This window comes from Mirounga leonina, unplaced genomic scaffold (genome assembly GCF_011800145.1).
Source record: "Mirounga leonina isolate KUSES-001 unplaced genomic scaffold, KU_Mleo_1.0 Mir_180, whole genome shotgun sequence".
In the NCBI taxonomy this organism is placed as follows: Eukaryota; Metazoa; Chordata; class Mammalia; order Carnivora; family Phocidae; genus Mirounga; species Mirounga leonina.
Window position 1 is genome coordinate 26,538,993 of NW_023270469.1, and position 21,475 is coordinate 26,560,467.

General features: G+C 58.9%; 1 protein-coding gene across 2 annotated transcripts; it reads right to left on the reverse strand.

Moving 5' to 3' along the window:
• Window positions 1-539: 539 nt before the first annotated feature.
• Window positions 540-21,393, reverse strand: KATNB1 (katanin regulatory subunit B1). Of its 2 annotated transcripts, none has more exons than XM_035025116.1 (20): window positions 21,304-21,393; window positions 19,877-20,175; window positions 15,518-15,648; window positions 12,523-12,640; window positions 7,006-7,106; window positions 6,583-6,624; window positions 5,885-5,968; window positions 5,526-5,641; window positions 5,058-5,129; window positions 4,739-4,889; window positions 4,427-4,617; window positions 4,198-4,328; window positions 3,766-3,816; window positions 2,787-2,854; window positions 2,524-2,643; window positions 2,283-2,432; window positions 1,917-1,993; window positions 1,763-1,837; window positions 1,385-1,501; window positions 540-1,122 (listed from the first exon to the last, which is right to left on the reverse strand). In XM_035025116.1, exons 2-20 carry the CDS (start codon window positions 19,914-19,916, stop codon window positions 990-992), a joined length of 1,968 nt encoding a protein of 655 aa, XP_034881007.1. In that variant the 5' UTR covers window positions 19,917-20,175; window positions 21,304-21,393; the 3' UTR covers window positions 540-989. The 2 variants fall into 2 exon arrangements, with proteins under 2 accessions (XP_034881007.1, XP_034881008.1); XM_035025117.1 differs by lacking the exon at window positions 21,304-21,393 and adding an exon at window positions 20,302-20,635.
• Between the last annotated feature and the right edge of the window lie 82 nt (window positions 21,394-21,475).

Genomic DNA, 21,475 nt, shown 5'->3' on the forward strand with positions numbered 1-21,475 from the left:
CCTGCCTTAGACCCTGGCCTTGCCCGTCGTGAACTGGCTGTAGGTGAGCACCCCCCTCCTCCCAGTGCTACAAGACCCCCCTCAAGCACAAGCTCAGTGACACCCCGCCCCCCGCCCCACCATGGGGGTTGTGCTGGCCTGCACCTGGTCTCGGCCTTGGCGGGGAATGCGCACAGGGGCTCAGTGGGGCCCTCTCTCCAACTGCGGCAAATCTACCAGCTGCTGCCACAGGAACAGAAGGGATCCGCACTGGCCGATCCTGCGGGGAGGGAAAGCTGGTCAGAGCCCTCACTGGAGGAGAGGGCCGCTGCCCCTGTCCCTGGAGGCCTCCGGGAGGGCGGCAGGGAGGGTGGTGGGCTCCGGCGGCCAAGCCTGCGAGGCTGGGGTCCTGGCACCAGGAAGTATACAGCTGTCGGCTGGCCCTGGAGGCGTCCACCGGACAGCTGGGAGTGTGGCTGAGACAGAGGGGATGGGCTGGTGGGGCCCGCCCCTCATCTGTCTCCCTCAGCCACGAAAGGGGTAGTTGCCACCACCTCCCCGCCGCAGTGCCCTGAGCTTGCCCCTTCCTGCAGGCTTGGCACTCCGCTGCCCCCTGCTGGCCACACTGCCTCAGGCCTGGAGGGGTAGCCGTCTGTCTCTGAGGGGCCCAGGCAGGCCAACCTGGGCCAGAGAGAGCTGTGCGGCCACAGAATGCCCCTCTAGGCAAAGAAACCAGGGAATAGTTACAAATTTAATAAAATTCGCCTTATAAATTACAGCAGCAGCCCCAGGGTGCTCTTTGCTGCCCCAAGAAGCGGGAGTTGGCCAAGCTGGGCAGCAGCTGCCAGGGAGAAGTTGTCTGAGAGCTCAGGGCTGTGCAGGTGGCCAGTGGGCCAGAGCCGCCGCCTCCAGGATGGCCACTGGGCTGCAGAGGGGGCCGGGCAGAGGCTCACGGGCTCAGGAGAGCACAGGGAACAGGAACGGGGGCTGAGGCCAGACCCGAGCGCTCCTCAGTCCAAACTGGCCATGAGCAGGTGCAGCTCTCGGAAGGCACTGCCGTGGCGGCCACTCAAACCCGACTTGCTCTTGACGAGGCCACTGATGCTCTTAAGCTGCTTGTAGCAGAGTCGGCACTTGTGTAGCCTGTGGGCACAGAGGTTGGGCACAGGTGCGAGGGCCTTCCCCACCACGCTACCCCCCTCCTCTGGGAGGCAGGCCGAGGCCCCGGATGCGCGACCCACCCCGGCCACGCCAAGGCGCAGGGCAGAGCCAGGCCACGGAAGAGCCCCGGCTTCAGCCACCCCCAGCCCCTGTCCCCGGCACAACCTCCTCCTCAACAAGCAGGCTGGGTGCCCACACCTGTGTACCCCCACGCCCCAACGCTGGCACCCTGTTGGCCCCTCACCTCTCCTCCCGGCTGATGTCCACACCCACAGAGGGGGGCGCCGCCAGGATGTCCGTGATCAGGGGCAGAAACCGCTGCAGGATCAGTTTCAGGGAGGTGCAGCCGGTCTGCACGTAGCTTCAGGGGCGGACGGATGGAGCCACAGACAGAAGGATCAACAGAGAGCAAGGTACACAAAGACAGACGTGGTAGGCAGAGGGCAGAGGGCAGAGGGCTGGGGGCAGCACAGACTCGATTCCACCATGGCCTCTCCGACTTGGCCGTGGCGCCACACACTCACAGGGGCGCCGGCCCTGGGGGGCCTTCCCATTGTCCCTGAGGAGCGTCCTGCCCCTTTCCGTCCCCGCCGTGAGGCCAGTATGGCTTCCCCACACATACCTCTCATACTTGCTCTGCAGAAGCTTCTCGATCTGCGGCAAGACGGTGGTGCACAGGTCCAGCTTCCACAGGGAGCTAGGGAGAGGCCAGGGCCAGGGGCCCTTAGCAGCCAGCTCCGCCCACCGGGCCGGCTCCGCCCCCCGCGACTACTCACGCTTTCTGGTTGACAATGTTCAGGAGGTCCACTACCACCGACAGGTCATTGATGGCCACAGCCGAGTCCACCGACGTCTGTGCAAACAGAGCGCCTGTCAGAGGGGACGGGGACGGCCCGGCCCCTGCCCGCGCGGCGTAACGATGGGCTTTGTTGTGGGCTGTTAACAAGACTGCAGCTACGATGACGAGTGTGAGGCCAGGCCCGTAAAGAGGCGGTCAGTAAATGGCAGCTCGTGATGATGACGATGGCAGAAACGGACGCAAAGTCAGCCACTGCGTGGTGACAGGGGCCACCCAGCCCCACGGCCCGCCCTGGCGCAGCTTTCTTCTGGGGACGGCCCAGAGCCTGGGGGTAAGCGCTTGCCTTGATGTCGCCCGTGGTCCACACGGCCCGCACGGTGTCCAGGTTCTTGTGGCGGCTGGTGAGTACCACGCACATGGTGTCATGGCCTTTGCGGATCTGTGACATGGCGTCCTCGTCGACCAGCTCCGCCTGCTGGGGGATCTTCACGGCCTGTGCGGGACGAGCGCTCAGGTGCTGGCGGTAAAGTTCCGCCCTTGCCCCCTGGGCCCCCACCCTGCCCTCAGGCTGGACCCCCACTCACGGGCAGGAAGTCGGAGGCCTTCAGCCCGATGGGCTCGTTCCGTGTGGCGGGGATGATGGTGGGCTCGGCCTTGGGCGCAGGAGTGGAAGTGACAGCCGGGGGCCGGGGCGGGACCTCGAGCTGGTGGGGTCCGGAGCTCAGTGGGGAGCCAGCCCAAGGCCACCCTCTCTACCCACCCTGGCATGGAGGGCCCCAACCTGGGTTCAGGACTGCGGCCCCTCTCCCAGCCCCACACCGTGCCGCACCTCTCCACCTAGACCTACATTTGGCACCGGGAACTGCGAGTCCGTGGCAGGGTTGGGCTTGGCTGCCTCCTTGGCTGAGACCATGTCTGGAAGCAAAAGGGAAAGATCTTTGGGTCAGGTCAGGCCAGAAGGGACTGGCAGGAAGAAGGCAGGGCTTGTGGTGGGTCTCTGGGGGGCACCTGTAACTGCGGGGGGGTGGGGGGAGGAGATGGAGCAGGAGCCGGTGGGGCAACTGAGGAAGGAGACATCAGCAGTGTGTATGTGGGGGGTGAGGGGGTTGGGGGACTCCTGGGGAGGCCTCCTGGAAGCTGGACCTGTCCCCTCCCTTTCCACCTACTCAACCACCTGTTAGAAAAGTGTCCAGCACCGCGTGTGGATGGGACCCAGGGAGCTCCCAGGAGTGGCCATCCCATCACCTCCCTGGGAATGGAGTGTGTGTGGGCAGGGTGGGGAGAGGGCGATGGGAGGGGCTGGCAGTGAGGGGATGCTGAGTGGGAAGCACAGGAAACCCCACCTGGAGGGAGAATAAGATGGCTCCTTTAAGAGAAAGCAGGTGGAAAGGAGAGCCAATCTACAAGGGTGCCCCACCCTGGCTTCTCCAATCATAAGGCAGCAAAACCCAAGCCCCCAGCTAGGGCCTGGCCTCCTGCTCCTGGGCCCCAGGCCCTGCCCTCCTCCCACCCCCTTCCCACCTGCAGCTCTGCCAGCTCCTCCTCCTGTAGGCCCTCCGCGGCCCTCTCTCACCCTGCCCTGCCCTTGCCTCTGCAGCACCGGCCCCTCTGCAGACACAGCCGGGTCGCTGTCTGCCAGCTTTCCGCTCACTAGGGTGCGGGCTACTGAGGGGAGCACCTACCGCCTTGCTCAGGCTCCAGCACTAGGGCCTAGTGTGGGGCCCGGCGCACAGTTAGGTGCTTCTGGGTGAGCAGAGGGAAAAGATCTAGTGGGAGAGAGGCTGGAGATGGTGCCAGGGGAGGGCAGGCTCTGCTCCCCGACTCACCATCCTCGGGGGGTGCCGGGAAGGGCTCACTTCTTCGGGGTGGTGTCCGACCTGCAGAGGCAAAGGGGGCTGGGGACTCACATTGGCCCGGACTGGCCTGGGACATTGGGGGGGGGGGGGGGGGGGTGGTTCCCAGGTACACGCACAGCTCAGACCCATAACCCTGTTCCCAGTCCCAGAACCCTCAGGCCTGCCCTGCCCATCTACTTGCCCTCGTGGGGCCTTCCTTCGCTCAGTGGGCTGGGGCACTGAGCGGCTCCTGGGCTTCTGCTGGGGCCTCGAGGACCTGGGAACAGAGCCTGGGGCTCAGGTGTGAGCTGGGAATCCAGACCCGGAAGCAGAGCTACTCGACACTGTGCCCATAAAGCACCATCTGCCTCCACGCACAGATGGGGATGCCGGGTGGGGTCGGGGGCAGGGGGCGGGCCTCACTGATGCTGTTCTTGGGCTGGAAGATCTCGTTGTACTCCTCGGCGTTCTGGATCTCGGCCCGAGACTCCCGCTCGTCCCGGTCATCCTCACTGCTGGGGCTGCGGCGTTCGCTCTCCGAATTCTGCTTCACCCTGTGGGGCGGCACCAAGCCGATGGGAGGCCGGCCCGGTGAGCCTGGGCCGGGCCCCACAAAGCCTTCCCAGTGCCGGCCCGCCTCCTAGCACCCCACCTCTGAGGCTTGCTGCAGGCTGTGCTGGGCCGCTCATAGATGCGCCGAAGAGGGGCACTGGGGTGGGCCGGCTGCTGTGCCGGGGGCCAGCTGTCCTGCACGGGGTCCTGGGCCACTGTGCCCGTCCTGGTGACCCGCGTCAGGTCCACCACGTAAGAGGAGACGTTGCTCTGTGAGAAGGCCACACCTATCTGCAGGAAGCAGCAGAGCTGGGGTATGGGTGGGCAGGACCCCAGCAGGCCTTGGGGGGCGCTGGGGGCCCGAGGGGAGGCGGCGGGCGGCCAGGGGAAGGGCAGGGGGTGGCACTCTCACCAGCTGGTCGTTGCAGACAGCCAGGTCAGCGACCTTGCCCCAGCTGACTAGGACCACGTCAAAGCAGCGCTCAGGCTCCCAGCCGTAGACGCGCAGTGAGTCCTGGCAGCCGCTGTACAGGCAGCAACCATCGGGGTTGAAGAGGACGCTCCTAGGCCAGGCGAGAGTGGGCCATGGGTCCCGAGAGAGCCAGGGAGGCTGTGGGGAGCCCCGGACAGAGGGAGCAGGAGCGGGCATGGGGAAGGCCCACCCACAGCCCACACCCATGTCCAACCGCCCGGCGGGAGGACCCAGACCCACCACCCGGCTGCCTGCGTACCTGACAGGCCCTGGCTCTCCTTCGATGCAGCTCACCACCTGGAACTTCTCCAGATCCCAGAACCGGATGGTCCTGCAAAGGCAGTCAGGCTGTGCTGGGAAGCTGGTGTCCCCGTGGTGGCCTCCACGCCGGCCCATGGCCCGGGAAGCCCACCTCTCTGCAGACGCCTGTCCCCCGGGCTTGGGGCCACTGAGAGCAATGCTTGGGGCCAGGGGCTGACCCTGCGCAGCAGGCGGAGGGACTTGGCCGGTGGGAGGTGAGCATGGGCTTTGGATCTGGACACGCCATGACAGCCCAGAACACTGGGACTGGGGAAACCAGGGTTCAGGAGAGATGGGACCATGGCCCCATCCTGGCTTGGCTGGATATCAGGTCAGTCTACATAGCATCAGGGGGCAGAGAACACCTCGGGACGGAGAGACAGAGATGTGAGAGATGGCAGTCACGGGTGACAGGCCTCCTCCTCACCTGTCCGAGCTACCAGAAGCCAGGAGGTACTCATTGGGGTGAAACTCCACCACGTTGACAGGCCCCGTGTGGCCAGGGAACTCGGACATCATCTTGCCAGCAGTCAGATCCCAGAGCTGGGGCAGGGCAGGTGGAAGGTCAGGACCAGGCTCGGGATCTCGGCTGCCCACTCCTCCCTCAACTCCTGCCACTCCCCCCTCCCCACCACCCCCAGCCTGCCCTTGATCTACAAGCCGCCTTCCACCGCGGACCGGCCTGGGATACGCGAACCTGATCAGGTGGGAGGCGAGGACCCGGCCTAAGTGCGCTCAGCAGACCCCAGTCCCCAGTCCCTGGGCCCATGTCAGGCCAGGAGCTACCTTCACCGTGTGGTCATCTGCAGCCGACGCCAGCCACTTCCCATCAGGGCTGAACCGGAGGCACCGCACAGCCTGGCTGTGTCCCTGGGCGGAGGACAGAGCGCTGAGCTCACCTGCGGGCCTGGGCCCGATGCGCTGCCCTCCTCCACGCCCTGCTCCACCCTGCCCTGGACCAGCAGGCGAGGCAGAAGCCGACGGCCATGCGCTGGAGAGCTCACAGACGGACACCACCCCACGCAGTCACCATTCCCAGTGCTGCAGGATGCTCTAGGAAATCCCGATTTCCTGCTCAGATAGTCTGGGAAACGACGTATCTTATGCCTCTTTTTGGAGAGTTAGGGGTCTTCCCTTAATGTCAAGGATCTAAAAACCACCAGAATTACATATTCATCTCAGTGCTTCCAAAGACATAGGAACAGGAACCCTCTTCACCAAACGACACCAGTTATCTGCCTGTGGAACCAGAGCATGGAGCACAGTTTGGTAAACACCACGCTGGGAGGATTCATGGAAAGCGGGGGATCCACAGCACTCCTGCTCTGTCGAGATTCCTGCTTCTCACTTGGACTCTCGTTTCTCACATTCTTCCCCATGTTGGACGGCAATCCCTGCCAGCCCCGGCCAGGGTCTGGGCACTACCCCGGCGTCCACGCCTACATGCTGCTCACGGAATGATCGCCAAAGGGCTCCTTCCTTACCCTGTATCGGAAGACGCAGCCTTTCCTCCTGATGTCCCAGAGCTGCGGGGAGAAGAGCAGGGGGGCAGAGTCAGGACAGGTCACAACCAAGGTGGGCTTGGGCTGCAGAGGCCTTGCCAAGCCCCATCTGGGAGCCTGGGTCAAAGGGTGGTATGCGGCCACGAGCAGAGAGGGGTTCCGGGCACCCCAGGTCATTACACCCCAAAATGACAGGAATCTGGAAACTGCTCGTGAAAGCTGGGCATTCTGAGCAGAAACATCTGGCGAACTTTTCCACATCCCCCTCCCTCGGAGGCTGTGGACACAGCCACAGTGGGAAGAAGCCCTCCCACAGTGCCAAAAGGCCCGCTCCTCAGGTTGGACGCACAGTCCAGGGCTCACCGCTGGCCCAGTGGGGGACACGGGGCACCGACAGGGTCTCACCTTGATGTTCGTATCCTGGGAGCCCGAGGCTACGAACTCGCCATATGGGTGGAAGTCCAGGCTGCAGATGTTGGCTTTGTGGCCCATAAGCGTGCGAAGAACTGCCAAGGAAGAGAGCAGAGACAGGGGCGTGAGGGGCAAGCCAGACACCTGGCAGAGCGGGGGCTGTGGTGGTCCCGGGGCTGTGCTTCCATGGTAACTGCACAGAGAACAAAAACAGCAGCGATTTTAGAAACACGGAGACAACTCAACCAGAGTCCTGCCACCCCAACACCTGGCCTTATTTTTGTCCCAAGAGGTGACAGCCATTTGTCATGACCCGAGCCCCCTGTAGCTTGTGCCCCCGGGCTCGTCCCATTGGGCTCTCGCAAGGGCACTGTTCCTGGACTGCAGAGCTGGAAAACTACTGCACTCAGTTCATGGACAGACAGACCGCTTATGTTCTGCTGGCCATCCCGCCGCGGCTGAGACAGAAGAGGGAGGCAGGAGAGGTCCATGCAGGGGGAGAAGCTGCTTGGTTGAAGAGAGAAATCCAGGAAGGCTTTTTGGAGGAGGCTGTATTTGAACAGGATGTCCGTGAGTGGAGGGTGAGGGAGGATATTAGGCAGAGGGAAATGGTGGGCAAAGGCCCCAAGGAGGGCAGTGTGGAGGGCACGCCTGGAGCAGCTGTGCTGAGCACAGCAGCCCCCTGTCCAAGGGATCTTGAGGGTAGCTGTGAGGATGAGTGAGGTGCTGTGAGAACCGAGAGAACACACAGAGGACGTGACTGGGGCAAGTCAGCTCCTGCTGCCCTGGGAAACCTCAGCTCCCATCCCTCCAGGTTTTGCTTGCACCTCCGTGGCCAAGCCCAGCCTGGCCCACAAGCAAACCTTGTGTTTCCATCTCACAGTGTTCCCTGGTAACACTCAAGTCTGCCTCTTCTCTCTGGCCTCAAGTGTCTCCCTTTTTAGATTTATAATTCTGCTGTCTGAATGAAACTGATCATCCCATAAGTACAGGGGCCAAGGGTGTGGGAATCCAGCCATCCTTAGGTTTGAGCCAAGGTGAAACAGTTGCCTTGTGAGGCGATGAGCTCTCCACTGGAGGGGGTGTTCAAGCAAACTCCAAATGTAATGCTTTAGGGACAAGAGAGTTGAGCTCCGGGCACTGAGTGATTTAAACTCTACTGTACGAATGTCTCCATCCCTCACGCAGGTCCAGGGCTCTGGAGCCAGACAGAAATGGGAGCAGTCCTGCTCCGCTCCTCGCTTGTTATGTGACCCTGGGCAATCCCTTACCCTCTCTGAGCCTCACAGTGGGTCACGATCAGAGTTAAGCAAGAAAGTAGGATACAAGGTGCTTAGCATGGGCGTGCACACAGTTAAGTACTCAATGAATACCAGTTACTTATTCTTGCGGTCATTCCTTTCTGCATGAGAGTTGCTTCCTCCATCTCCCAAAGCGAACCTTCTCCTCTCCTCCAGCCTCAGAGCACCTGTCCTGGTTCTCGGTCTTCTGGCACCAGTGATGACCACTACTCAGTGCCACGGCCATTTGGACGCCTCCCTCGTCCCCAGGACGGCTGCTGAGCACGTCTGGGGTGCAGAGGACAGCCTGAATGACTTCAGCACATTAGCTCCCCACCCCCACAAACAGCACCAGGAGGCGGGCTGATGAAGGCTCAGAGGGTGAAGCAGCCTGCCTCAGGCCGGTCAGCAGGGCCCAGAGCCAGAATTTAAAGCAGGCATCGGAGTCCTGAGAAGCAGGCTTTACCATGTGACCCTTTACCTGAGTCAAGGGAGCTCATCTGTCTAGGGCTCCTAAGACACAGCCAGGCACACCTAAAGGCAGGAAGAAGTGAGCTTCTCTGGTGGTTCTCTGCCTCCAGGACAAAGTGCACCCCTCTGCCCACAGCCCACCACATCCACCCATCCTACTTGGGGCCACTCCGCAGCAGGCACCAGTCCCCTGCCGAGCCGGGACTAAGCCGCCTTTACATTCTTCACAGGGTGTGACAAGGTGCCTGCCACGTCTGTCCAGTAGCTAATTCAACCACACCAAAACCTCAGCCGCTCCTCCCCACACTCTGGAGCGGTCATACGCCACCGGGGGCTCACGCACGGCTTTGCTGGCCAAGTCCGGGGCCCAGAGGGGCCACACACATGCTGGTCCCTGCTCCAGTCCATGCCCACCTCCCAGCCCACTGCCTTGCATCCCACAGCAAGGCTTCCAAAATCCTGCCTTACCCCGAGAGGATGCGGCAAGTTCTACCCCTGTGTGGGCCAGATTCATGAAACGCAGGCTACCTTCCTGTGGGATGGCTGGGCTGACCCACCCCTGCCCTCTGGCTGCGACGTGGAAGCAGGCAGGACCACATTCTTCCGGCGTGACTTCTGCCCTTGCTCTTCTGTCCGGGGAGGGCCCTTGGAAGGCATCCTACCTCAGGACTCAGTCGCAGGATCCAGGAGCTGCTGGCTGGAGGGGCGTCCTGGATCTGTCTGCCCTGTGTGGGAACCTCCACGCCCTCCCAGCTGATAGCTGTTCAACCTCCGCCCAAACCCTCCAGCAACGGGCTGCCTTCAATGCAACCCACGTGATGCTCAGCCAGCCCTTTTAGAAGCCCCTCGGCACCTGAGTGCCCAGCTGCCCCTCATTTTCACTCAAGCTGTGGTGGGTGGGAGTGGAGGTCGGCCTGTGGTCTTAGCTCTTCCCACCAAGGCCGCTGAGGGCAAGTCTCCATTCCATCACTGAACCCCTCGAATGGCAGAGCGAAAGGCACTGGGATGGGAATCTTGACGCCAGGATTTGCATCCCAGCTTCCACCACCCCAGCCACGGGGTCCTTATCAAGTTCGGGGACCCTCCTTGGGCCCCAGTTTGCCCATGTGTCAAATAAGGGGGCCCTGCCAACCCGGCTCTGCATCAGAATCATCTGGAAGCTTACTAAAAGCCAGATTTGGGGCTTCTGCCATTACTGAATCAGGTTCCCTGGGCATGGGGTCTGCGCCAAGTGTTTAAAACGAGCTCCTTGTAGAGTAGCCAACCCTGAGACTCCAGGGCCCAGGAATCCCACAGGTGTCTGGCTTTCATTCTTTGCCCGCCTCAAGGAACTCCTCACGTTTCCCTTATGAAGTAGTCATGGCTGAGAAAGTGTGGTGCCTCGGCTTCTCTCTTTTGTCCCTTGCTCCTCAGTGAACGGTGAATGGCTGGAGCCGTCCACGGGGGCTCAGATCCAAGCAGAGACGTCCCAGGAAGCAAACTGCCTTCTGGCTGAGCCTTTCTGCTCCCTCACGCGTGGCCAGGCAGCAGGAGTGGCGTGCTGGGACGCCGAGCACGTAGCCCCGGTTTGTCACCTCACCGGCTGTCTCACGTGCACCCGTCTCCGGGGGAGGGGGCGGGCGAGCGTCACCCGAGAGGCCCAGGGGCGCCATCTGTCTTGAGGACACCCGCGCAGCAAGAGCACCGTCCCTGAGCAGAGAGAATCCGGCCACCAGGCATGCGTGGCTGACGCCTGCCGTCCTGCAACGGTGGTAGAGCCCACAGCCCAGGAGAGGCCCGGAGAGACTCGGAGTCTCAGCCAGGCAAGGGGGCTCTCGTTTGGACAAAGCAGCCTCCGCAAACCCCCCACCAGCGCTTCCCTCCCGCCCGGCACGCTGGAAGGTCCAGGCTAGACGCCGGCAAGAAGCAGCCAGCAAACTGGTTTACTTGCGCCTCTCAGGGCTGCTCTGCACAGTGTTCTGAAAAAAATGTTGAATTAGCTGTCAACATTTAGAAGTGGGGGGGAGGGGGGCGGATTTCCACTTAAATGTCCAGATTCCCAGCTTCTCTTGAAATATCCGTACGGCTGGCCACACTGGGCCCACACTGCCGTGTGGCCGCACCCACGGAGTCTGAGAGCCCCCCCTTTTCGGGAAGGCGAGACCCCACATGGCCCGGAACGAGTTGACACACGGAAAGAACCCGGTCAGGATCTAGCAGAGGACCAAGGGTCATCACCGCAAAACCCCAGGACACTGGGACAAACAGCCTACGAGCTCGCAGAGAGATGGGAGAAGCAGGTCCCACGCGAGGGAGGAGGAGACAGCACGGACCTCCCAACAGCCACCAAACAGGAGCCTAACATGCAACGCAGCTGCACCTTCTAATTCTGAGGGAAAACAATTGCCAATCTAGACTTCTACAGACTCTAAGAAAAAAAAAATAAAGGATGAGGGTAGAATAAAGTCATTTTCAGCCACCAATGGTCTCTAAAACTGTGCCGGTCACACACCCTTTCCCAGCAAGCTATGAAAATGTGCTCCAGCAAAAAAAGAGGCAGAAAACCGAGAAAGATGATAATGCGGAGTCTGGCACAGCACAGAGACGAGAGAGTTCCCCGAAGACAAGGCGGCCCCAAGATGGCGGCTGGGCTGCAGGCCCGGGTGCTCCCCCGCCACTGGGACCCGGGGGACAGAGGCTCTGAGAAGAGCCGCCTCAGTTATGGGATGGCTTTGAGCGTAGCTCAAGGAGGAGGCTTACTATTCTGGCAGAGAATCTGGGGTCGAATTAGTAACAGATGTAAAACACAGACAGATGGAAAAAGAACAGCTATTAACTCTAGAAGAAACACAATCAGCTGTGAGTAACAGCGCTATGGGCCTGGTACCAGAAATACTGACGATGTACACGGAGCAATTAGGAGAACAGAGGGGCAACGCTGGGAGTGACAAGGGTGGGCCAGCAGCTCTAAGGTCTAAGCTCTAAACTTCTTGTTTAAGATTTTATTTTTTTAAGTAATCTCTACACCCAATGTGGGGCTCAAACTCACAATACCAAGATCCAGAGTCCTATGCTCCACCGACTGAGCCAGTCAGGCGCCCCTAGGAGAACTACCTTCTTGTCTTGCATGGGAGGAAGGCAGCAAGAGATAGGAATTGCCATAATACCATGTTGCTTAGGAAAGGGAGGTAGCAAGACAGAAGGCTGAGGTGTCTGGAGAATGGGAAGGAATGGGGTGAAGGCTTCTCATTTCCATCGTGGTTATTTGTAGAATGGCTGGCATTTGACTTTTTAAACTATGTGTAACTTCTATAGAAATGAAAACAAAGCTCAAGGAGACAGAGGATCTGCCACCTAAGGCCCCGTTCCTGCAGGCAATAGTTAGCCGAGGCTAAGGGGCGGCTGCACCAGGCCAGGCATAACCTCCCAGTTCTCCCCCACAGGCCCCCTCACTTGTTTACGTGTCCTGCATGGCCCCTGGCGGCACGTGATATTCTTCCAGGTTCTGAATCTACACAAACACCCACCCATCCATCCACAATAGTCCATCTGGACCCTTCCTGGTGCCTCCTGGGTTATCAGCACTCAGAGACGGCAACGGTATGTTGCTGCTGCTAGGCTCAAGGGAGTGGGCAGTCGCCAAACTGTCTGGTCAGAGTGTCCAGGAGGGAAGCACCCAGTGTAGTCAGGACAGGCTTCCCGGAGGAAGCAGCTCAATAGCAGAGCCTGAGACAACACGGCCGCAGGCGTGCATGTGGGGAAGGCAAGCGCAGATGCCTACTTTTGGCAGCTTCTAGGTCCCAGACGCGGATGGAGCCTGACTGGGAGCCGGCCACGATGAGCTCCTCCGGGGTGTTGAGGCGGACACTCTCCACTGGGGACGTGTGACCCGTCAGGCTCTGTGGAGAGAGGGTAGCAGCTTCAGTGCCTTGCGTGGAAAACCCCCCAGCTGCTGCCCCACATCCTGGCTCCCTGGGAAGGGCATCAGCAAGAAGTGGCTCGAGCAGGGAGGCTGTGCTCCATGGAGCCGCATCTAGGCCTTTCTGTGGATGGGCTGGGCAGCTGCTTCTCTTGGTCTCGGCCTCCAGGGTTAAAAGTGGGCCAGACCCGTCATGCCCCAACCCCTTCCGACGGCCTACTGTGCCCCTGATGTGGGCATCATTTGCCAAAATGGTCCTGGGCCCCTTGGAGGGGGGGAGCAGCTGACCCTCCAGCCCTGAGTCCAAACCACCGCCCACCTAGGCTCTGCTTCTGTTTCCACTCTGCCCGGCCAAGCCCCTCCGTGGGAGAACCCCAACAGAACCAAGGCCCGGCTCGCAATGGCACACATCTCACCCCTCCGGAATGCCTGGGTCCCTGGTGGCTGTCCCTGGTAGAGGTCCCTGCCACGTTCCTAGGCAGGGAATTGTGGAACCCAGAGAGAGCCTATAGTGACTACTGGAAAAAACTGTCACCCAACTCGGTGCAGGCCAGAGCCGGAGCAGGGCTGAGCCAGGTCCTGGCCCAGCCCCTGAGAGGGGTGGGAGAGAAGGCCGGAATCTGAAGTCCATGGCATCTGTCACTCCCCGCCCAGCACCGGTCACCCCAAAGCACAGCGGAGACGCCATCATTGTTTGCTAAGACAACATTCTGGGGGGGCAGGGAGGGGCGGTAGGGGAAACCACTCCCCAGCAGAACTGCCCAAAGGCCAGTCACAAGCAGCTGTGACTCCCAGCCATCACCGGCGGGAGTACAAATGGGGATAAACTCCATGGGGGGGCAACTGGGCAAAATCGGTCCACATTTAGAAATCCACATCCTCTGCACACCAGCAACTCCACCCCAGGGAGCTTACCCTGCACGCGCTCAAGCGCAAGGCAAGCCAAACAGACCCAAGGTCATTCCCCGCAGGGAATCTTTCTCACAGAAGACCAGAGGCTATATAAATGCCCACCAGAGGAAACTGGTCCGCTAAGCTGCAGTCACTCTCGCAACTGAATACTATTTGGCTATAAAAATGAACGAGGCGACCATCTGAAGATGATAAACACTGATCTCCATGATACTTTAGGTGAAAAAAGGTGGAGAACGGTGTATATAGGATACTGTTTGTATAAACAAAAAAAAGGGGGACGGGGAAGAAAACAGATCTACATATTTGCTCACAGATGTAGAAAATAGTTCTGGAAAGACACAGGGTAATCAGGGGCCGTGGTCGTCCCCAGAGAGGGATGTGGGGGTCAGGGGAGGAAAGAAGACTTCTTACTTCTTGCCCCGTGTCCCTTGCACACTGAGCTATATGAGCTCACGTGTGCTCAGAACACACAGAGACCATTAGACGTGGACCATATAGAGGGAACTAGTATATGTCTAAATCAGGGTGAGCAAGAAGTCGCTGGGTCTGCGGCACTCAGAGGCCTGCAGGCTGACTCCGGAGTAAGAAGTGGGACGAGAGCATGGGGTCACTTCGGGCCCGTTTTGGCCAGTGTTTGTTGGCTCGTTTTCCATCTGTATGTTACTTTGGCATTTTGTGGGGGTGGGACACATTGGAAGCCTGAAAACAAAGTGAAACAAAACAAAGCAATTTCAAGTCTGCTCTTCACCTGGGCCCCAGTTCAGCTGGGACTCAGTCCTTGGCTGCATCTCACAGAATTACTGAGGTGATTAAGTTGCTACTAAAAAAAAAAATCCCTTCCCATCCTTTTTTATCTTTATCTTTCGTGGCCAAGAATCAAAAGAATGTTAATACCCTGTGCTGCCAAGGTCATGAAGGCGGAGAGGGCAGGTCCCTATGCTGCTGGAGAGAATGAAAATTGATTTCTGGAGGGCAATTTGGCAATATGTTTTGAAAGCTTTTTAAAAAGTGCACACCCCCAGATAATGCAAGCATCACAGATCTGCTCAAAGACTGAGGGAGATGAGGACGTTCACCTCCGTGGCTGAGCAGAGCCAAAACGCTGGAAATGACTTTTATGCTGGGAACAGGGCGCGTGGCGAAGCTAATTCTGGCTCATCCCTACAATGGAATACCACGAAGCCGTTAAAAACCAGGTTGTAGAAGGGTATTTGTTGACATTGGAAATTGCTCGCAAACAATAAAGATTGTTCTCTTCAAAACCCAGGCTACAGGAGAGTTAAGACAGTGTTCCAAAAATGTACTGTTCTACATCCACGTGGTGCACATGGGTAGGTGTTTGCACGCGTCTGTGTACACGCGTGTGCGTGCCTATGATCTAGATGGACCAGCACCTAGACGGACACAGACCAAAATACCAAGTGTAGTGGTCTTTGGATGATGGGAATAGATAGAATTCACTTTTGTATTTTTTCCTCCTTTAGATTTTCCAGTTTTGGGCAAGGAATTCGTTGTGTGACCAGGGGGAAAGTGCTATTAAAGAACCAGCTCTCCAACCAGCTCCAGCCAGGTGCCCGCAAATCCTTTTTTGTGGAACCAGATAGGCGATGGTTCAAAGTAACCTCCGAGTGCTGCTGACAGGTGGACGGATGGGCCACTGGGTGAGCCTCCATCTCGGGCCCATGGGCTTATTTTAGCTCTCTCACACAGGCTCCCTGGAACTCTGTCCACCACCAGGGGACCTCCAAATACATGAGGGCTGGCCACGGTCCCAGCCATCCTGCGGGCACTGATGCTGTGTTGTGTCCCCCTAGCCTCCTGCTGGGTGCCCTGGGCCTGACAGAGCCTGCAGAGCTGCGTGCTCCCCACCCCCTAACCCCGCCCCGCCCGCAGCCCCCTCCCTGGGCCTCTGCCCTGTTCCCCACCCACCAGCGAGGCTCACCATGATGCAGTTGGGTTTGTTGATGGACCACAGGTTGACACGGCAGTCGTCCCCACCGGTAGCCAGCAGCCGCCCGGAGGCCTTGCCCAGGACCAGCGAGGACACATTGCTGGCATGGGCGACAATCTCCTCTACACAAGGAAGGACAGGAGGAGAAGGCAGTCAGAGGGCTAGTTGCGGCCTCGGGGAAGAGGGCTGGGCACTGCCCAGCGCGGCCCCTGGTCCTGGCACCCGAAGCCCAGGTGGAAGGGTCTGCCCACTTCAGCTCCCCTTTGGTGCCAGACACCCCGGCATGACCCAGAAGGCTGGCTGCGAGGGCAGGCCTTGCACCCGAGGCAGGAACGACTACTTCCCAACTTCGGGTATTCCTGTCCCACCCTCAGGCCGCAATTTGCTCTTGTCTCTGCACGTCAACTGGTAATATTATTATGCTTACTCTGCTCAATTTAAAACATTGACTTGCCTTCTGTATTTAGCTCTGTCTACATAAAGACAAGCAATAAAATCCATAAATTACAAGACTGATACGTTCATTATGCTTTTTCTAGAATACAAAACGAAAAACAATTATTATAATGAAATATTGACTCGTGTAACCACCTAAGCATCTCTGCTGCTGCTTGCTATCCACGTAAACCCACTTTGGGGAACACACATTGAGAACCATTCGGGTCCACGCTCGACAAGCTGTCTCCAAGTGAGCTCACCCAGGGCTTCAGCCCGCAGCTTCAGAATCCTGGACGAGGTTCTGGTCTGAGCTCTGCTACTGCAGGCTGTGTGGCCTTGGACCAGTCACTCACCCTCTCAGCGGTAAACAGGGATAATAACAGTGCCTGCCTCACTGAGTTGCTGCAGACCCACCGAGCACATGCTGTAGGCTGTGCTTGGTGTTGTTAGTAAGGCTAAGGCACAGACGGTGGGTGACGGGGACCCCGGCAGGCCCAGGAGGGTGGGCTGCATGAGGGTGGGTGGCAGGAGGCAGCCGACTGAGAGGCCTGGGGAGGAGGGGCGGGAGTGAGGGATGACCAGACAGAGTGGGCGGTATGGCCATGGTGGGCAGCCGGGAGGGCCCCTGACCCGGGCTGCTGGGGAAGCAGCGGGGAGCAGCCAACATGGACCACGGAGGGTCTCGTCAGGGCTCCAGAGAAGACATGAGCAAGGAACCAAGAGGCAGCCCGGGCCTCCAAGCCAGGCCCTAAGTGAGTTCCTCCTGGGAACGGGGAGGACAAAAAGACAGGTCTCCCCGCCCCAGCAAAGGGAAACTCCAAATGTGCCGACACCCTGAGGCAACTGGGAGGCTGGCTTGACGGGAGGGAAAGGGCTTGCGGTTGTTCCGCAGAAGGCCTCTCCCGCGCTCCAGCTCCCGCCTCCGCCCCGCCTGGGGCTCTCTGTGGTACGGGCTTCAGACTGGGAAACAGGGCCCAGAAAGGCTGTTTGTCAGGCAACATGGCTCAGAGGGGTTGTCAAAACTGCCAGACCCCAGATGACGCCCCACTTCAGGGCCCAGCCTGGCCAAAGCCAGGGACGGGCAGCACCCAGCCCCAGCAGAGGTGAGAGTCTCCTGCAGGCCCAAACGTCATTGGGGGCCTCGGGGATGCCATCACTGGACCCAAGGGCGCTGAGACCCTCCCTAGTCCTCATCCCAACTATGGAGCCTTCTGTCCTCTGGACACTGTAGGGACAGATGTCTGGGGTGCTCTGGGGCTTTGGCCATAGACTCTCATTGGTTCAAGAGCTGCTGTTGGGCCCCAGTGGCTGGCCAACTCAGAAAGAGGGCAAACCACCTTCTCTCTGAGCACTCTGTTCCCAAGCCTTGGGCCCTCTCTCCTTTTCTGAAAACACTCCCTGCATGCACTGCCCCCCAGTTGTGACCTACCTATAAGGTCTGGGTGTCTACCCTGGCTCTCACCCTTCCCAGGGAAAGTTCCGGCTGGGCCCCACCTCCCTCCTTGGGCACACTGCTACTCCTCTCTGGGCCTCAGGACTACTGCCCCTGGAGACAGCCCTTAATTCATAATATACGTGTTTCCTGGGTATCTGCTCTAGGCCCAGCACTGGGGAGCCAGTGGGGAAAGACAGCGAGAAGGTTCCTGTGTTCATGCTACAGCCTGATCAGATGGGTCCTGGGACAGGGCATCCAGCTGAAGACCCACAGACGTTGGGGTGCGAAGGATTTGTAGGCTAGGCCCTTCTAGAGGGGCTCAGATCACTCCCCTCTAAGCAGCCTGCCTAGGGTCTCCAGCCTGCCTGAAGCCCCTAGAGGGGCCAGGGACCACGGGAAGAGGGAGGTAGGCCACGGGCACCAGGCAGAGGAGGCCTCGGCAGGGGCATCAGCCCCAGCCCTCCCCCTCTAGCCTGAAGGACAGCATCCCCCAGTGGCCCAGGCCTGGGTACTGAATTCGAGTACAAACAAATACAATTCCTCACAGCATCTCTTAGCAGGCCAGGCTGATGGCTGCAGGCCTGCACCAGCTTCCCAAGCTCACCTGGCACAACCTGGGCCCCACGTCCCAGCCAGAGCTGGGGACACTGCATTTGGTCAGAGGTGCTGAGGATTTGCATCCTCAACGGAAGGTGCAGAGAACCAGGCTTCAATGACTCAAGTTGGCCTAGCACCTTCTGATCCTTGCTGGACTCTATAGGCCCAAGGAGCCAGGGGTCATTTGGCTTTGGGCTCTTCAGATAGCTTATACTCATGGAGACTGCTATGCACGTGAACTTGTCAGCAGGGTCCAACATGCCTGATCATATTACCTCTTGTTTGAACACTTTGATGGCTTGACTTTGCCTTTAAGATAGAGCCAAGGCCTCAGAAAGACTGGGGTCCTGTGGACATATGCCCCCAAAGACCCCAATAGCCTCATTCTTTCCACTGCTGTGTGGCAGCCTATAGACTCCTTTGAGCCCTTCCAACATGCTGAGCTTCCTGCCCCAGGGCCTTTGTATATGCTGTTTAGGCGGCCTACAGCACTCCCCTATGCCACCTGCCAGCATCTAGTTAATTGATTCAAAGCACATGTCCCAGTTTGGAATCAGACAAGGAGAAATGGAGGGGTGTGGCTACCTGATTTCTGCCTCTTGCTCTCCCAGGCTCTGAGCCCCATTGCACAGGGACCTCATCTATTTTGGAACCTGCTCCTCCACCCCCCCCCAAACTATCTCCCCAGTGCTTGTGCTTGGTTCTGTGCTCAGGAAAGACCAGCTGTTGAGGGAATACATAACACCAATCAATACAAAGCCACCCTGTCCAAAGTGTACCCTCCTTGGGAGCCCATAACAGGGTTCTCTCAGAACCCTAGGGCTAAGAAACAATTTGAAACTACCCAAACCTCTCATTTTACCTGTGAGCACACTGACGTCCAGCAAAGGGCTTTGCCCAGGTTCTCACAGTTAGAGTGGAGGAGCCTTGCCCAGCTTCTGAAAACCGCTCAGGGACAGCTCATAGCAGAAGGTGACCAGTTTGGGCACACCGAATCTACGCCAAGCAGTTATTATAGGTGGGGTAAGGCAGTTCCCAAAATATGATCCGGTGGACCTTGGGATCCTCAAGATCCTTTCTGGGGGTCCAAGAGAACAAAACTAGTTTCATAATAAAATACCAAGATGGTATTTCACTTTTACGCTCTTGTTTGCTCACAAGCATACAGGGGGGTTTTCGGGAAGATACAAGGCATGTGATAACACCATCTCTAATGGTATGTTCAACTGTACATTCTTGTGTCTTAAAATGCCTGAGTATTGACTTCTAACATGGAAATATTGATAACTCCCATGAACAAAAACTCGTTGGGGTCCTTAACAATTTTTCGAAGTATAAAGAGGTCCTAAGATCAGAAAGTTTAGAGCTACTAGTGGAGAATAATGTGAGGGTGGGTGGTACTGGTGCTCAGTGACATTCCAGACCACTGCCAACATCTCTCAGCCTACCCTCTCACCGCCCCAAGCCCCCTCCCCAAGATTCCCCCATCTCACGGGGGGAAGCCTGACTCCGTGAGAGGTTTGCAAATGCCAGAACACCTCTCAGCATCTCTCCCCCAGTCCCGCCCATCAGCCTAACTGCACTAAGTGCTTCTCTATGTTCACCACCCCGCGTGGGTCTCACAGCAGCTCCACAATGCAGGTGTGATTAGTTCATTGTAGAGACAGGAAATTGAGCCTCAGAGAGGTTAAGTCACCTGCCCAGTGTCACCCCGCTAAGAAGTGCCAAAGTCATGATTTGCATCCTGGTCTTTCTCACTCCAAGACTGGGAATCTCCCTCTGTGCCAAGAATAGGAGATAAAGCTGGGGGTTCAGGCCATCCAGCAACAAGAAGCTAATAGGATAAATGGATGAAAAAGGGAAAAAAAAAAATCACTCACGTAACTTCCAGGCTGTCTTGGTGACCACAGGGGTGGCCATCCTTCAGTTGGCTGGCACCTGAAGCTCCACCCACTAATTAGACTGTGCTTTGCTTGTGGGGTGGGGGTGGATCCCCCCCCCCAGACCCGCCAATCAAGTTGGCAGGGAGTTCCCACACATCCAGGCAGAGGGAATGCCTCCTGTCTTAGCCCCGGACCGCCTCGTGGTTTCACAGCAGCCACAGCAACGGCCTGTGTGTGCCGGTCCGGATCCCGGATTATGGAAGGTCAGGCTCGAGCCATGTCAGTTCAGCACTGGGCTGGAACACAAACAGAGGCGATGGCTTGTCAGAAAACACTTGGTGAGAGTTCAGGGAACTCTGGGCTTGCAGAACTAGAGTGCAGCTCCCCGGATCACCAAGGCTACTGGAGAGAGAGACACCCACCAGAGCCAGGAGCTGCACTGCAAGTCGTGTTTGAGAATCTGGAAGGGGGCACCTCAGGTAGGGTGGCTTGGACCACAGGGGAAGAAAGGTCCTCCCAGAGGCCAGGATGATGGGATGGGAGGAGGCTGTTTCAGGAGGCTGGCTGCCCGAAGTGCAGCAGCCGCCGCAGTGGGGCGGGGAAGACCACATGTCTGCAGTTCACAGAGATTTCTGGGAGTCACTGTTTCGTCTGACGCTGTGGGAAGGGGGTGGAGTCAGAAGCAAAGCTTTGGGGCCCAGGAGAGGCACTCCAAAGGCAGGCATTTAAGTCTTCTCTGGGAAGAATGTCAAAGAGGGCCCTGAGGGTCCAACCCCTCCTTTGGCGGCAAGGGAACTACTCGTGGTCCCTGCAATTCCCAAAGACAGTACTGGGAACCATGAGTCAGTATGCGTCCCCAACTCTAAAAGGCCACCTCATGAAGCCTCTACCCCCTTCTTCCAAGCCTCTTTCCCATGAACGCTCTCTTCTCCGCCCCTTCTCTCCTGGGGTCCCCAGTTCTGCCCCTCTAGTCCTCTGTTCATTCCCCTTCTCCTTGCCGCCTGTGTCCCCCATTCGTGCACATCCTGTCTCCTGGGCTCCTTAACTTGACTCCTGCCTCGCCCGACCCGCTTTATTCCCCTTCCTCTTCTGCTATCAGTATCCCCCATTCATTCACTCTCCTGCTTCCGGTGTCCCTATTCATCACTCAGCCTCCTGCAGACCCCCGGCTCCTCTTCCGGCTTCCCTGGTTTTCCCCTCCGGCCCCCACACCCGTCCCGCCCGTCCGGAGGCTGGGGCTGGTCCCTCGGCCTCGCCTGATCCTCCCACTCCTCTCAGCTCGCGGGGCACGGGATCCAACCCCCCCCCCCCCCCCCCCCCGGCCCCGGAGCCCTCTCCGCCACAGCCCGGCTCGGCCCCGCCTGGCTCGGCCCAGTATTAGGCCCACAGTCCCCCTCGCCTCCTCGCCCCCTCGCCCACTCCACCTGCAGCTGAGGCTCCGGAGGCCGAGGCTCCGCTCCTGGCGCGACCCCCACTTGCCTCCATCCCCTGCCCTGATTGGCCGCTGCTTGACAACCGACCCTCACAACAAAACCTCCGGCTCAGAGCCCCGCCCCCTCACCTCCCGCACCAATCAGCCGCCGCGAGCGCCTCACC

Coding starts and splice junctions, on each gene's coding strand:
- KATNB1 (XM_035025116.1), bottom strand. CDS start 19,916: ATGGCCACCCCTGTGGTCACCAAGACAGCCTGGAAGTTAC. Junction 5,642..5,884: donor CAGATGACCACACGGTGAAG/GTAGCTCCTGGC, acceptor GCCCTGCCCCAG/CTCTGGGATCTGACTGCTGG. Junction 1,502..1,762: donor CTGCAGAGCAAGTATGAGAG/GTATGTGTGGGG, acceptor CCGCCCCTGAAG/CTACGTGCAGACCGGCTGCA.